Source organism: Lepidothrix coronata, unplaced genomic scaffold, assembly GCF_001604755.1.
Source record: "Lepidothrix coronata isolate B3197 unplaced genomic scaffold, Lepidothrix_coronata-1.0 Scaffold44, whole genome shotgun sequence".
In the NCBI taxonomy this organism is placed as follows: Eukaryota; Metazoa; Chordata; class Aves; order Passeriformes; family Pipridae; genus Lepidothrix; species Lepidothrix coronata.
This window is the reverse complement of record NW_016690224.1, coordinates 1,789,507-1,804,996: the sequence shown is the minus strand read 5'-3', so window position 1 is coordinate 1,804,996 and position 15,490 is coordinate 1,789,507. Positions and strand designations below refer to the sequence as shown.

At 51.9% G+C, this 15,490-nt stretch overlaps 1 protein-coding gene across 1 annotated transcript in view; it reads left to right on the top strand.

Moving 5' to 3' along the window:
• The window catches only part of SSH1 (slingshot protein phosphatase 1), a 34,997-nt gene extending 19,774 nt beyond the window's left edge, over positions 1-15,223 (top strand). The window contains exons 5-15 of the mRNA XM_017814435.1: positions 408-529; positions 2,253-2,321; positions 2,748-2,813; positions 4,031-4,225; positions 4,444-4,537; positions 5,820-5,948; positions 6,581-6,627; positions 7,845-7,991; positions 8,606-8,806; positions 9,574-10,168; positions 10,601-15,223. Of these exons, the coding sequence (XP_017669924.1) occupies positions 408-529; positions 2,253-2,321; positions 2,748-2,813; positions 4,031-4,225; positions 4,444-4,537; positions 5,820-5,948; positions 6,581-6,627; positions 7,845-7,991; positions 8,606-8,806; positions 9,574-10,168; positions 10,601-11,860 (2,925 nt within the window). The 3' untranslated portion in view covers positions 11,861-15,223. The remainder of the gene's footprint in view (positions 1-407; positions 530-2,252; positions 2,322-2,747; positions 2,814-4,030; positions 4,226-4,443; positions 4,538-5,819; positions 5,949-6,580; positions 6,628-7,844; positions 7,992-8,605; positions 8,807-9,573; positions 10,169-10,600) is intronic.
• Positions 15,224-15,490: the final 267 nt, after the last annotated feature.

Sequence of the window (15,490 nt, the reverse complement as noted above, 5' to 3'; positions counted from 1 at the left end):
AAGAAATCTACAGATAAAAATCTGCTGCAAAAGTCACTGCAGAGAAGTTGATGTCAGTTCTTCCTCCTGCACGGGCATATTTCAGTGAAGGCTTGTGAGTGGGACAGCCCTCTGATCCTGCATGTTCTCGGTTCAGTGCATGACCAGTGTTTTTATACTTCCTGGTTGAAACTCTTTGGAACAAACCTTTGGGTTACATTTTGTAGCATTCCCCCAAGCTGGAGCAGGTGGTCTCAGCTGATCTTTTCCCCCTTGGATGCCAAGTCAAACTGGCAGCAAGCCTTGCTGTGTGTCATACTGCAGCTAAATAAAGCTTTGGGGCACAATCATACCTTAAAAACCATGAGGCAGCAATGGGATATTAATTAGCCAGAAGGTAATTAGCAGGCCTGGTTCCCTGTTTGCAGGCTGTACGTCTGGAGAGCGTGTGGACGGACCGGGTGCGGTACATGGTGGTCGTGTACAGCAGCGGGCGCCAGGACACTGAGGAGAACATCCTGCTGGGGGTGGATTTCTCCAGCAAGGAGAGGTATGGCAGCCTTGGGAGTCAGGCAGCCTGGGCTCTCTGGAGAGCCTGTCCATGCCAACCTGCCCCTGAGCAGTTGGTTTATGTGTATCTGCAAATCCGAGCAAGAGGAAGGACGCGCGTTGAGTTTCCTGACATTCCAGAAAGCTTGCAGTCCCCTTGGAATCAAAGCACGCATGTAGAATCCAGCTGTAGGGATGTGGCATCCACCTCATCCCTGCAAATGCTCTTGCAGACACATTTGCAAAGCTGGAACTTGCTCTCTCCACCAGACTCGAGTCTGTTGATGGGATGATGCAATGGAGCCGGTTTGGGGGAGCTTAGTTGCCAAATATTGTCAAAAAACAATACTGCAGAAGTAGCTCCAAAACCAACAAACGACTGTGTCAGTAACGAGCTGTTCCTTTTGTCTGACTGATAAGAGCACACAGAATTTGGCAAAGCAAGGGAAATATTTTGTTATCGCAGCCCCTCTCAGATTATCCCAGTCCTGGGTGAGTAAACCAAGGCAGAAAAGCTCTTGGCTGGGGGAGATGGGGCTGGTTTCTGGAGTCAGAAGTCAGAGCTGCCAGGCTGTTGTGTCTGTTCTCCCATGATTTAACAGGCTGCCCTGTCGTGCTGGTGCAGCCAGTGTGAGTTTTGTTTAATTTTGGAAAACCTTACTGGTGGTTTCCAGTGGAAAGGGGAAGCTTTGCACAGCAGAGAGATCTGTGGGGAAGCTCCTGGCCATGCCTTCCTCATAAGTTTATTGTCATTGCTTTGATGCTGCCTCCTGTTCTGCTCTGAAATTCCTGTTGTTAGTGTTATGGAGGAAATTCCCATGTGGCATTCCCTTGGTGTGCCACAGCAGTGCAGGTTTGCACTGTCACCTCCAACCTGAAACAACCTTGCAGTAATTTGCTCCTGGTGATTATTGATGTGAGACAAGAAGACAGATGGAAAAGTTGTGACAAATCCATCCCAACTGTAGGGACAGCTGCCATTTCAGTGAGTAGCTCCCCAACACCCAGAGTTTTTGTTGATTAAGGGAAGTTTCGTGCATAAAGAGGTCATTTGGCAGTAGTGACTTCATTGAGTGACTCCATGGCTCTGTGTTGGGGCTGAGATGTCACTGCTGAGCTGTAAATGTTCTCCCTGCTGAGAACTTCACTAGTCATGTGCTTTTGTGGAGTTTATTCCTTTTACATGTGTTTAATACAATATTTTCTAACTTGCAAAGCAATTTAGTGCACATTGCCCACATATGTGCTTAGACTGACCTGTCAAATCCATTGTAGAAAGTGGCTGAAGGCTTAAAAAAGAAAGGGAAAGAGCAAACTAAACCTGAGTTCTGTTGTGTGCATCCAAATTTCCTTTAAAACCTGAATATGTCAGTAGCTTAATTATTTACTAGTTGGAAATTGCTGACCCCCATTATAGTAGGGCTTTGTTGCCAAATTTTGTCTCTGAACTGAAGGTGTCCTTTTGGGTCAGATAAACCCCTAAAGTCCCTTTTTGTCTGTTGTATCAGCCAGAGGGAGGGAGCACAACTGCAACTTGACAGGCCCCTGGGGTGCCCTTTGCAGAGGGTGGGCAGCTGCCTCTTTTGATAGCCTAAAATATTACTAGGCATTACTAGAACAAGGCTTGAGGATTTTAAAAATTAAAGAGTATTAATAATTTAGGCTATTGGTGTGACCACATCATGGCCTATATCTAACATCCTGTGTAACCACCTCTCTTCCAGTAAAAGCTGCACCATAGGAATGGTTCTTCGCCTGTGGAGTGACACCAAAATCCATCTTGATGGGGATGGGTAAGAAACCACATTAACAGGATAAATGTGAATGTCCTTCCCTACTTGGGGGCTGCTCTGGGAGAGATTTCCTGTCACCTTGCACAGAAATTTCCCATTTTGGATTTGCGGCTGCAGTCCATTACTCACACAGTGAGTTTGGTCTTGCTGCCCTCACACTGCTCACTGGGACCTGTGGTACCCTGGGAATGCTCTGAAATCCCACTCCAGGGGTGCAGCTCCCATTCCTGGCAACCTACACTGGGAGGGGTGTCCTCTTGCCATTCTTATTTAGGAGGGTGTTGGAAAATCAGAGATAGAAATTCTCCTCCCTGATTCTTTTGGACTGTAGCTGCTCCCAGTAGCTGCTCCCAGTAGCTGCTTGGCAGTAGCAGTTTGTGATGCAGAGAGGAGCAGTTTGTGACCTGTTTTCCCCTCTCTCTGCAGTGGCTTCAGTGTGAGCACAGCAGGGAGGATGCACATCTTCAAGCCCGTGTCAGTGCAGGCCATGTGGTAGGTGTGCTGAGGGGCTGGGGGCACAGAGACTGTCCTTTGTCAGTCAATTAAAAACAAACAACCAACTGCATGTTAGAACTCTCCATAAACTGGTATTTAGTGAGTGCAGCAGAGATCTGCTTCCCTGTGTCAGCAGGGCTATTAAGGGACTGTGGGAATCCTGATCTGAAACCAGGATCTGCTGCTTCAGTTCAGAGCAGCTCTGTGCCCTTCAGTGAGAAGGAAGAGGCACCAGGGAGATGAATAAATAGGAAAGATTAACTTGAATTCACCGAGCTGCAAACCCAGAATTTCCTCCCTCTGCATTTTTCTCTCCCAGGCTGATGGAGGAGGCTCAGGACCCACTGCCAAACTGTGGCATTCCCTGTGTCCTGCCTCATTCCTGGGGTTCCTACCTCCCCAGGGGCCTGTTCACCTTTCAGCTCCTGTCACCCCTCCCCTGTGCAGGGATTCCAAACCCCTGAAGCAGAGGTGGCTGAGTCAGCAGTGGCTGTGCCAGCAAATTCCTCCCTGGAGAGGCTGCTGCCCAGCCCTGCATGGAACTGCATCTCCCTGGGCCTGGGCAGTGTGCTGGCTCCCCTTGGAGCCTGGAGAGATCCCTGTCTCAGCAGCATTTGACAGGGAAAAGATGTGCAGAAGGATGTTGTGCTGGGGATGATTTGCTACAGAAACAAGTGAAACTTCTGTTGTCATTTTTTGCACTTGGCAGCCTTGGAGGTGGTTGATATGTTCAGTACAACAAGTTTGGAGCCTTAAGGAAAGAAAAAATTGAGGAGGGAAGGAAGGAAAAAGTAATGCTAGAGTTTGCAAAAACAAATGACCCAATCTGGGCCTGGTCCCTGGAGCCTGTCAGGGGCCAGGAATGCTGGTAAATATGCATCAGGCTCCTTGCTGAAGGTGGTTTAAAAATTGTCCCTGTTCTTTATTTTCCTTTGGCTGTACAAGTTGGATGATGATTAGATCCCAGAGGGACTTGTGCCTCCTGATTCCCTGTTAATCAGGAGAAGATTTCAGCCTCTGCCTTGGCCCTGCTGTGAGGAGCCTCCAAGGTGCAGTTTATGCCCTCTTTGAGCTCCATAAATCCACTGCTCTCAAAGAGCAAACTGCAAAAAAATAATGCTAAAAATCGGGTTTTGTCTGTGAAAATCTCTCAGGTCCTGCTCTGTCTGTTCCTGCTGCTCACAGCAGCACAAATCTCTTCTCTCAACCTGCAGGTCTGCTTTACAGATCCTCCACAAAGCCTGTGAGGTTGCCAGGAGGTACAACTACTTCCCAGGAGGGGTGGCCTTGGTCTGGGCCACCTACTACGAGAGCTGCATCAGCTCTGACCAGAGCTGCATCAACGAGTGGAATGCCATGCAGGACCTGGAGTCCACCCGCCCCGACTCTCCCGCCCTCTTTGTTGACAAGTCAGTGCTGCGTTGGATTAGGAAAAGTTTGGGCTTACACAAAAATCCCCTTCTCTCTCTTCTTCCTCACCTGGTTCATTTCCTTTTCATAAAAGGCTTCAAATGGGTTTTTTTCCATTATTCTCCCCAAAATTGCCATGACCACAAGCCTTTCCACCCCCCCCGTGTGTGTTTGCTGCCAGCCTGGAGCTTCCTCTCGTGTTCCTGTTCCCTTCCAGGCCCACGGAAAGGGAACGGACAGAACGGCTCATTAAAGCCAAACTCCGGAGCATCATGACAAGCAAAGACCTGGAAAATGTGACTTCTAAGGAGGTAAATAGAAAAATGTTTGCTCTTATTCTTCCTGCCAGACTCCCTTTGAAGAGAGTGCTGAGGAGGCACTGTGTCCCTGGGTGTCATTGACTTTGGAATGTGCATTCCAACTGTTCCGTAAAGGCTCTGCTCTGGCTTTGCTTCACCTCTCTCCTAAAAAATCAGGATAATATCAGCATCAGAACATGTTTTTCAGGACTTTAGTAACAAGTATGTGACTTTCAAGTCAAGTTTTAAGGTTTTATTCCCTTTTTTTTCCTGTCAGAGGACCTTGCAGACAGCATTTTGCTGGTGAGTTTATAGATTGGAAAATCACAAGTCAAAGCTAAAGTTAGTTTGGATCCATCCCCCAGGCTGGTGAAATACATCCACCCGCAGTGCAGACATTCAGAGTGGAAATAGATCTCTTTGGGTTGAGTTTTTGTTTTTTAAGGGAGGTTATTAACATGCAAGTGGTAGGAGGAAGCTGAGAACTCGTCTGTCTGTGCACATGTTCCTCGCTCCTGGTGCACACAAGATGCTTTGGTTGTGCTGCAGCCATTTTCCACAGTGGGTTAAAATAAAGTTGTGTGGGTTTGCATTGCCCCAGCCAGAACCTGAGGGCAGGGAGAGGATATCATGTCCCAATTTAAAATGGGAGAGTACTGGAAATCTCTCTCTGCTGCCATTTGCACTCCTTGCTTCTAATGGGTCTCACTTTTTTTGTTCACTGCTCTCCAAGCTCTTGTTTTTCTTCTCTCAGTTTATTATTTTTAAGAATCAGGTACCGCAAAGTAAATTTTTTTTTTTTTTGTTCTCTGATATTATCTGAAACTTTATTTTACAACTCTCCAGTTTGGGGGCTTAGGAAGTCAGGGTGCCAGGACAAGGGGCAGTGGTTTTAAACTGCCAGAGGGCAGGGTTGGATGGGATATTGGGAAGAAATTCTTCCCTGTGAGGGTGGTGAGGCCCTGGCACAGGTTGCCCAGAGAAGCTGTGGCTGCCCCATCCCTGGAAGTGTCCAAGGCCAGGTTGGACAGGGCTTGGAGCAACCTGGGCCAGTGGAATGTGTCCCCGCCCATGGCAGGGGGTGGGAATGAGATGATCTTTAAGGTCCCTTCCAACCCAAATCTTTCTGGGATCCTTGGAGAGATGCCACATAGGGAGATCCCTTGTCTCCAAAGGGTCAAATCCCTGTTGCTGTTTTTACTGAAGGACAGAAAAATGTTTTGCAGGGAAGTGCCAACAATGTTTCTGTTGAACACCACGGTCCCAGTGCCATCCTTTGTTTTGTGCTCTGCAGATCCGAAACGAGCTGGAGAAACACATGAACTGCAACTTGAAGGAATTCAAGGAATTTATAGACAATGAAATGCTGCTAATCCTGGGTCAGATGGACAAACCATCTCTGATTTTTGATCATTTATACCTGGTAAGTGTTGAGTTCCAGCAGAGCTGGGCTGTGCTGCATCCAATCCTTTGCCACTAGATGGTACTCCAGGCAAAACCAGGCACTGCCTCTGGAACAAAGGCTTCCTGGACATGAACTCAGTTGTGCCCACTGGGTCTTTTTGTTGTTATTCTGGAGAGAATCAGAGGAAGTGCCCATGTTTGAGGGCAAAACCTGCTTTTTAAGCAGTTTTAAGCTTTCTGTTGTGAAGGTTTGGGGGCAATCCAAGGAGTAACCACCCCTGGAGCTTTCAGGATTTGCCTCACTTCTCATGTGTGGCATGATGGGGATCACAGGTATAATCACTTTCTTTCCCTGCACTGTTTATCCATGTGTTTAAAAATCCAGAGTGGCCGGAGACAGTGATTTGGGATGAGTTCAGTCACACACTAGCCTAGAACTAACTCTATAAGTGAGTTATCTCCTTGTCCCCTCCTCCAGCAGGTCCCTGCCCAGAACAGGACATCTGTTGATGCCACATTCCTGTCTCAGAGGCCTTTTCCAACATTTCAGTTGGCAGTTTAGGAGGATGGCTGGGGCTGGGGGATTGCAGAACCTGAGGGAAGAGGGCTGCTTTGGGGCTCCTTGGAAATGTGTGTTTGTGGCTGTTGCAGGGCTCCGAGTGGAATGCCTCCAACCTTGAGGAGCTGCAGGGCTCAGGGTGAGTACAGCTCCTCCCAGGCAGCAGCCCTTAAACCCTTCAGCTGTTTGTTTATAACTCCCACCCAGCACTCTGGAGAGGATGTTTGTAGCTTTAGGGGTGATTTGGGCCCGTTCTCAGCCATGTGGTAACTTACTGCCAATACCTTGGTCGAGAAATCTCTCCAACTTCACTTAACACACAGAATGAAAATTACAAAACTTGTCCTTTGTGAGGTCCATCAGGATCTCCATCCCCCCGGTGTGTGCCATCCCTAGTGTTGTGCCAGGTGGGAATTCCTGCAGGCTGCAGAGGAGCAAAGATTACAGCACTGAGGAATAAACTCCATGTAAAGGAACAGAGCTGCCTGTGGATGAGCCAATTCCTCCTCTTCTGCCCAGACAGGCAGCTCAGGGTGTCTCACGACACTCATCACCACGGGGCTGCTTCACCCCACTTACTGCAATACTTTTTGGACAAAGGAGAGTTCTACATATAAATATTTGCAGCTCACACAAGGCCTGCACCAACCTTGTGTGAGGAGCTGAAAACTATTTGGAGTCCTTGGGAACAGATGTCTGGACATCTTGGGACAAGTAAATCAAGCAGGGCGTTAATAATTTTGTTCTGCATGGGGACATGCAGTGTCTGAAGTCAAACCTGGGCAAATTCTGAGACAAATATCCTGTGTCCTTGCTTTGTCTGAGTAATAGGAGCTGATAAATGAATGTGCACATTGATTCTCCTCAGGTACATTGTCATCCCTCCTGTGATATTGGGCAGGAATCAAGAGATAACATGTGGCTCTCACGATTTTGGTCAGGAAGAAGAGAAAGGAGTAGGTTTGCAGCTAAAACCTGCAGTCAGAAGCGGTGATTCCTGGTTTCTATTCCCAGATGATTCACTTGCAGCTGATGCCCTTCTCTTCCTTCAGGATCCCCGAAGCTGTGTGGCACAGCCAGGACTTTCTGTTTGGGTTACACAGACTCAGATAAAATAAGTGGGGAAAAAATAAGCTTCTCCCTCCTGTGCCCAGGGTGTTTGGGTGCTTTGTGTGGTGCTGGTGGTGAGAAGTGGGTGAATGGCCGCCTGTGTCACCGGGTGTCCCAGGGCTTTGGGATTAGGGCTGTAGATAAAACCTTATGGTGTGTGTTGGGTCAGCTTCCCTGCATTTACAATGTCCCTCAGTTGCTCTTTGTGGCCATGGCAGTTGATCCTGTGTCTCCTGTTTCCCCCAGCATTGACTACATCCTGAACGTCACCCGCGAGATCGACAACTTCTTCCCCGGGTTGTTCGCGTACCACAACATCCGCGTGTACGACGAGGAGACCACGGACCTGCTGGCACACTGGAACGAGGCCTATCACTTCATCAACAAGGCCAAGTGAGTGCCTGGGACCCCTGGCTTTGTGTGGGGGCACATCTGAGCCACCCTCCGTGTCTCATCCCATGTGGAGCTGGGCCTTCCCAAAGCCACACGTCAGAGCCTTGGCATCGCCTCTTCGTGCCAGGAGTTCCATGTTCCTGGAACTCCCCTGTGCCTTGTCTCTTCCTGTGCTGGCATTAACCTGTTCCTTGCCTGTCATTTTTATTACTACTTCATTTTGCTTCCAAAAGGAAATGAGGACATTTCCTCTTCTGGAGAAGTTCTGGAGCTGCTCCAGCATGTCTCTGTGTGTGACCTGCCCCAGCTGTCCCTGCAGACAGATGGTGACAGAGCCCATCAAACACTGCTGGGCCATTACACTCTACCTTTTCTTGCTGATCCCTGTATCCAAAGACTTGGGTGAGCAGGAGGCTTCCTGGTGGTCTCCGAAATGAATGAGACTGCCCTCCTCTACCTTCCAGCTTTTCCAGAGAGGGACTCTTCTCATGACCCATGTAATCCAGCACGTTGGGGTGGGCAGGAGCAGAAAGTGCTGTCCCTCCTCCGTGTGAAGTGGTAACAGACCCATAACCAGGGATATGGGATTAATTCTCCTGTCTGTCCTTGTGCAGGAAGAACCACTCCAAGTGCCTGGTGCACTGCAAGATGGGGGTGAGCCGCTCGGCATCCACGGTCATTGCCTACGCCATGAAGGAGTTCGGCTGGTCCCTGGAGAAGGCCTACAACTACGTGAAGCAGAAGCGCAGCATCGCCCGGCCCAACGCCGGCTTCATGCGGCAGCTGCTGGAGTATGAGGGAATTCTGGATGCCAGGTAAGGCTGGGGATGGTTGGGAAGGCAGCTTGTGGAAAGTAAAGGAGCTAATTGTGGGTAACACCACAAAGTACTGATCGATCTCCCTGCGGTTCTGTCGGTGTCATACCCACAGACAAGGGCAGAGCGTGCAGGGGCTGCAGCCAGAAGGGTCCCTTTGGAAGGGCAGAGGCAGAATCCTGGGATAATCATGCTATTCCTAAACCTTTCCTGTGCCGGGCTCCCTGGATGGAAATTAGCTGGGAGAGCTGCTCTGGTGTAATTCAGGGAAGGTTTCTCTGCGCTCGAGAAGCACGTTTGGATTTCTCAGCAGCCAGTGCTGCTCAGCACATTGTTCCTGCTTTATGAGGCAGAACTGAGCTCAGCCGTGTCAGAGGTTCTGTGCCAATCCCAGGGCTCTGTCACTGAGGGGCTGTAGTATTTATTTAATAAGGGAAGAGGAGGGATATCTGTCCCTCTGGATCAACAGGAGCTGTGTCATGGTACATGCAGAGGGGTCGGGTTGGGGTGTTTTGCCCTAGTGGGGGTTCTGTGCCCTGAGGGGTCTCCCAAGGGCTGATCCCATCAGAGCTGCACATGGGGCACTGCTCTGAGCCTGCTGTGGAGTGGGCAGGTGGGGGGACAGATTCTGATGCTGAAGGTTGTTTTTGCAAATGGGACCTTGGGGCTGGACCCAGCGCTTCGGTTCTGGGCTGTGGAGAGGGAGGGGAGCTCCTGGCACTTCTGCAGTTCCAGGACGGTCACTCGTGTCCTTGTCCTCTCCGCAGCAAGCAGCGCCACAACAAGCTGTGGAAGCAGCAGGCAGAGAGCAACCTGCCCCAGCACACCGACGGCACCACGGGCTCGGGAGACTTCCTGCTGGACATTGACCTGGAAAACCGCCTGGCTGACCTGGACATGCCTTCCCAGTCGGGATACCTGGACAACCGTGCCAGCAGCGAGGGGCCCGGGGGCTTTGACTACTGCTTCCGGCGCCTCTCGGACACGCTCCTGGAGAACAAGGTTCCTGGGGACAGGGAGGGCTTTTTCCATGTGGAGCAGCTGGAGCGGGATGCGTTGGTGGGACAGCCCCCATCCGCACTGCCTCAGGGGAGGCTGCTGGAGATGGGAAAGGCCCCGGAGAGAGCGGAGCCGCCGGCAGAGCTGGGCAGCTGCTTCGAGAGGGAGGTGAAGAGAAAAATGGACTTCAGCCCCAGGAAGGGAAGGATGGGCCTCGGGGAGCCAGGGGAGGACGGTGTCAGGGAGGAGAATCCCATGGAGAAGTGGAAGCGGCGTTTGTCCATGCACAAGGAGGAGAGCAGACTCAATAGGGAGAACTTGAATAACAACAACAGCAAAAGGAGTTGCCCAGAGGATTTTGAGGTGCGTATGGAGGTGAGATGGAGGTGATTGGCATGGCTGACTCCGCTGCAAGTGAAACTGCTCTTCTCATCCTCATAGCCCAGTTTCATTTGACTTGGATAAAGCCTTTCATTCCATGATGAGCTTCTTCCCTTTCGAAGTGCTTCTGACCAGGGCTTTGCTTGCCCGAGCTGTGGATTTAGATGCCAGGAGTGCACACGTGAGTGCCCTGTAAAGTGCTTTGGGCAGCTCGCTTGCATGACCCTCGCTTGGCACGGTAGGTATTCCTTGGAGACACTGTCTGCTGGGAAATCACGTGGCTTTAGCTCCTGCTGCAGGGCCTGAAGTGAAAATGTTTGTTGTTTCAGAGCTGCTTGGCTGTAAATACACCCTGTGCTGGTTGCTGGTGTGTGTTCTGTGCCCATTGATCTGCCCCTGTTTTCTCTCCTGCAGCGTGACGCCGTGTTTGGGATCCTCAGCAAGGTGAAGCCTCCCTACCAGTCCTGCACTGACTGCATGTACTCCTCAGCTGGGCTGTCCTCCGACCCCTTCGGGGAGCAGTGTGAGAAGCTGAACCCTGCGCGGCGCAGCACCACCATCTGCACACAGCCAGCCCTCCTGTCCCACCTCCACTCCAACCTGCTGGACCACCTGCCCACCAGGGCACATCCAGAGGAGGCAATCAGAACTAAACATAACGAGGCTCCGCTTCCTATGGTGCCAGGAGTCGGGACTTTAGAGGTTGGCACGTGCAGGTCACTGGATCAGCACTGCAGCGTTCTGGAGAGAGGAAAAGATGCGCCAAAAACCCCAGAAAAAACTTTGCTGCCCAGGAGAAACTCCCACTGTGACAGGAGCCTCCTTCATGCAGAGGTGGTGAGAGAGGAGTCTCTGGCCAGGAAGGACACCAGACCTACCAAGGACCTGAAGTACCTGTTGTTCAGCAAAGACTTGGAAAAGCCAAGCGCCAACAGCTACTTGATGCAGCACCAGGAGTCGCTGATCCAGCTGCAGAAGGCGGGGTTGGTCAGGAAGCACACCAAGGAGCTGGAGCGGCTCAAGAGCCTGCCCTCGGATGCCTCAGCACTGCTCCGGGACAGAGTGGACTCCAGCATCATGGAGGAAAGCGAGGACATGATGTCCCACCCCGGCCTCGTGCCTCTCCTGACACCGGCCCCCATGGTCCTCGGAGACGCGGAGAACAACATGGAGAGGCCGGAGGTGAAACGCGTCCTGGAGGGGGTCTCCCAGAAAACCTCCACGCCGACCGTGTGCCGCCTGGAGCACACGAGCAGCTTCACCAAGGACTTCCTGAAGACCATCTGCTACACCCCGTCCTCGTCCCGCAGCTCCAACCTGACGCGCAGCTCCAGCAGCGACAGCATCCACAGCGTGCGGGGCAAGCCCGGGCTGGTGAAGCAGCGCACGCAGGAGATCGAGACGCGGCTGCGCCTGGCCGGCCTCACCGTGTCCTCGCCCCTCAAACGGTCCAACTCCCTCGCCAAACTGGGCTGTCTTAACTTGTCCTCCGAGGACTTGTCGAGTGACGTGGACGTGTCCACTGTAACAGACTCCAAAGAGGCTGTTTCCAGCGAGTGCTCCATGTTCTGTGAGCCACAACCCTCCCTGAGGAGCGCGGACGGCTCCTCCAAACCGGGGGTGAAGGCGGCGGGAGGGAACTTAAAGAACGTGCTTTGGATAGGCAAAAGTTGATGCTTCCTGTGGAGAGGAGGAGGGGGGCTGGATTTTGGGGGGGGTTACAGCATTTATTCATTGCACCGGTGCAGTTTTATCATCTGACTTGCAACAGTTCATCCAATGCCACCTCTTCGCCCCCTCCCTATGCTCTGAGAGGGGGCAAAAGAACCACGATGGGTCACATGAAGGGCACAAGGGAAATCAAATGTGTTGCATGGCTTAGAGGAGGCCTTGGTGTGTGACTTGCCTGTTGTCCTGCAGGATGCTCTTCCTAGTACTGTTTGCCAAGTGTAATAACGTGGATTTGTGTGTGGTTATGGATAGGTATTTGTATCTCTATCTAAAATGCTGAAATGTTCTGTTTCAAAGACTCAAAAAAATTATTCATGACTTTTCTTTTTTACAGAGCAAACACAAGGCTCTGAACAGGGCACTTGTGGGAAATCCTTAAGATGGTGACACGCACACTACCTCTGTTCCCGCTGGCTTTTTGTCCTGCTTTGTTGGTTGAGTTTTTTATCCAAAAGCCTTTTCCCAGAGTTCTTGCTGTTGTTTGAAGGAATTCCCTTGGTGTTGGCTGTAAAGGCCTGGAGGAGTGTGGACATGGAGGCTCCCCTGGGGCTGTGGCTGGGAGATGAAGGAGCTGTGTCCGTGGGGACGGTGGGACTGATGTGACCGATGTGACTCCAGCTGTGTGGCCGTCCCAGGTGTTGTGTTTTTGGGGTGTTTTTGCTGTCCTTGTGGTCTGTGATGTCCCAGTGCTGACAGAGCCCGTGAGTGCCCGTGGACCCCGTGATGTGATGCTGTGTTGGTGTTGTGGATCCTGTGTTGGGACCCTCTGTTGGCTGTGGGTGACACGAGGTGACCAAGGAGGGTCAGCTCTGCTGAAATCCCAGGAGGTGACTGTGTCTTTTCTGGTTGTTACTGTTGCTTTGGTAGAACAGTCCCTGTATCCTGGGTTTCCCAGCAGCCTGGGGAGCTGCCGGTGGAGTCCAGGGTGTTATTTATGCCCTGTATCGGGAGCCTGGGTGGCCCTGGAGTGGGAAGCTGGGTGGCCCTGGAGTGAGGAGCCCAGCTGGACATGTCCCAACCCTCACAGGGCTGTAAAAGCCCCATAAATCCTGCTCAGGGGGAGCAGTCAGACAGAAATATGTGTGTGCTCCAAGGAGAGGGATGTTGGAGATGAGGGTGAGATCTCCCCCTGGAGGAAAGGGGACAGCTGGGGGCTGCCCGTGCCTCCCCTGGGTCTGGTGTTACCACGTGCTCCCCCTTGTGCCGGGGCTGGTGCTTGGATTGCAGCAGTGCCCCCATTCCATATGGAATGCACGTTTTCTTGGAATATTTTGGACAGCCAGCCTGTCAAGAGCTGCTCTGTGCAAGCCCTGGCCGAATGTGTGGGGAAGAGCTTGGGAGGTGTGCAGGGAACACTCCCCAAGTCTCAGTGCTCCCTGAATCCCATCTGAAGCCACATTGGCTGCTCGTGCCTTCAGGCGATATTTTGAAGCAGATTTGGGGGTCAGAACAGATCTGGGAGCTCAGTGGTGGATTTGCTCAACCAGGCTGTTAGTGTGAGCACTCCCACGTTTTAAAATCCCCATGGAAAGGCTTTTTTAAAACTCCCTTCTGAGCTGGGGCAGAGCGGGGCTGCAGCTGCCAGTCTGAACTAATTAATCCAAAATCCAGTGTCTCGAGGAAGGGAGCTGTGGGTTTGCCTGTCCCGAATGCCCAGAGTTCCCTTTTGTCCCTTAAGCGTAAGATCCCACGTTTCCATTGTGTGAGGACTTGTAGGGACGGGCAATCAGTAAATAAACGTCCCTGCTGAGGGAGCCTGAATTTGATTTGCACTTGTTTCACCCCGGAGAGCTGGTGAGGAGCACGAGCTGCTCCAGGAGGGAAGTTGTGCAGGAGCCTCTGGTTGGGCTGAGGAGCCGCCAGGTCGAGTTCAGGGCAGGATGAAAGCCCGTCATTGAGCCGGGAATGCGGCACAGCCGGATCACTGCAAGCCATCTCCTAGGCTTGTGTCATCTTCATCCTGCTTTACACCCAGACTGGGATTTGGGAAGGGCAGACGAGAGGTCCCATGGGGCTCAGAGTGGCATCTGGGGGAGCCTCAGGGGCTCCTGCCCAGTGAACCCCTGGGTGTGACCACAGCAGGGTCACCTTTCTCTGTGCTACCAACCCTTCCCATCCCTGCCCGGCTGAGGGAGGAGGCGCAGGGTCGGATTTGAATAATTTCAGAAGGTTCCATGAACTGCTGCAGGTGAACGTGTGATTTCCTTCCTGTTTCTCGAGTGCCTGCTGAGTTCTGCCACATCCAACCCACCGTGTCCGACCCAACCCCCTCATTCCGGGGCACAGCTAGGCTCCCTCCACCTTCCCCTGCTGCTACTCCCACTCAGCTCTTGCTGGATCAACTCCACTCTTCCCTCATTGGACCCTGGGCTCCCTCGCTGTGTCATGGGATAGAGGCAGGATTCAGTGGGAGCTGGCCTGGAAGCAGCTGTGCCATTCCCATGGGTTTATAGCCAAACCTGCACCATGTGTGGTCCCACTGGGTTTGTTGCATGAGAAGGTCGATGTACTCGTCCTCCCCACGTGTCCTTACAACAGAGTGCCTTACTCATAGTTTACAAACACTGTGTATCTGCTGAGCTGTTCAACTCTGCTGTTTGCTGTTCTTTGGGGAGTCTTTGGTGCTTTTGGTGTTTCTGGTGGCAGTGAGACCGTTCCCCCTCCCCTGTATCCCACCCTCCCATCCTTGCTGAGCTCAGCACTGCTCACCTGCTACCGCTTCCCTCTGGGTATGGCAGAACCAAAGGACAGCTGGGGGCTGCTCCTGGTGTCCCTGTTTATCCCCATTTATCCTGTTTATCCCATTTATCTATGCATTGCTGCCGAAACAGGAGTGGGGTGTGCGGGGACGCTTCCCATCACCGGCTGTGCTTTGCTTGGCAGATCCAAACCCAATCCTGTCCTGCCAGGAATCCTGAAATGCACAAACTGGCACCTTATTCCCAGTCCAGGTGCTGTTGGTCCGTGTGGTGGCAGTGCCCGACCTCCTGGGGGTCCTTCCCGTGCAGGTGGGGTTTGGCTCGGCCGTGTCCCAGCAGGACCCGTCCTAGTCAGCCTGTGAGGAGGGGGGTGAGTAATATGTAGCTGTTCCTGTGCATTGCTGTCCTCCATGGTTACAAGGTTCCTTTAATTCCGTGGTAATTCGAATCCCGGTTTTGTATTGGAATCGGCGGGATTTTTGTACTGTACGTCCGCGGGAGGGAATGATGCATCATGCACTTTTTTTTTTACTTTTGTTTGTAAGAATGTCCTGAATATTTTATGTGCTTCTTGTGAGGAATAAAATAAAGTTTTTTTGTTTCCTTATGAAATGAGTTTTGCAGCTTTTTTTGGAGGTGGGCACTTCCCGATGCCAATTTTCCAGCTCCTCCCGTGCTTGGAGCTTGGGGCATGGAGTCATGGAATGAGTTCAGTGACTGAGGTAACACAGCCCTGGGCTCCCTGGGGTGGGCTTGAGAGGGTTTGGGTCTCCTCCACCTGAGGGTGTCCCTGGTGGAGAGGTGGATCTCAGGTGTGGGAGCAGCTCTGCCATGGTGAGGGGAAGCACCAGGGAACTGGCTCTGTCCTGCCCTG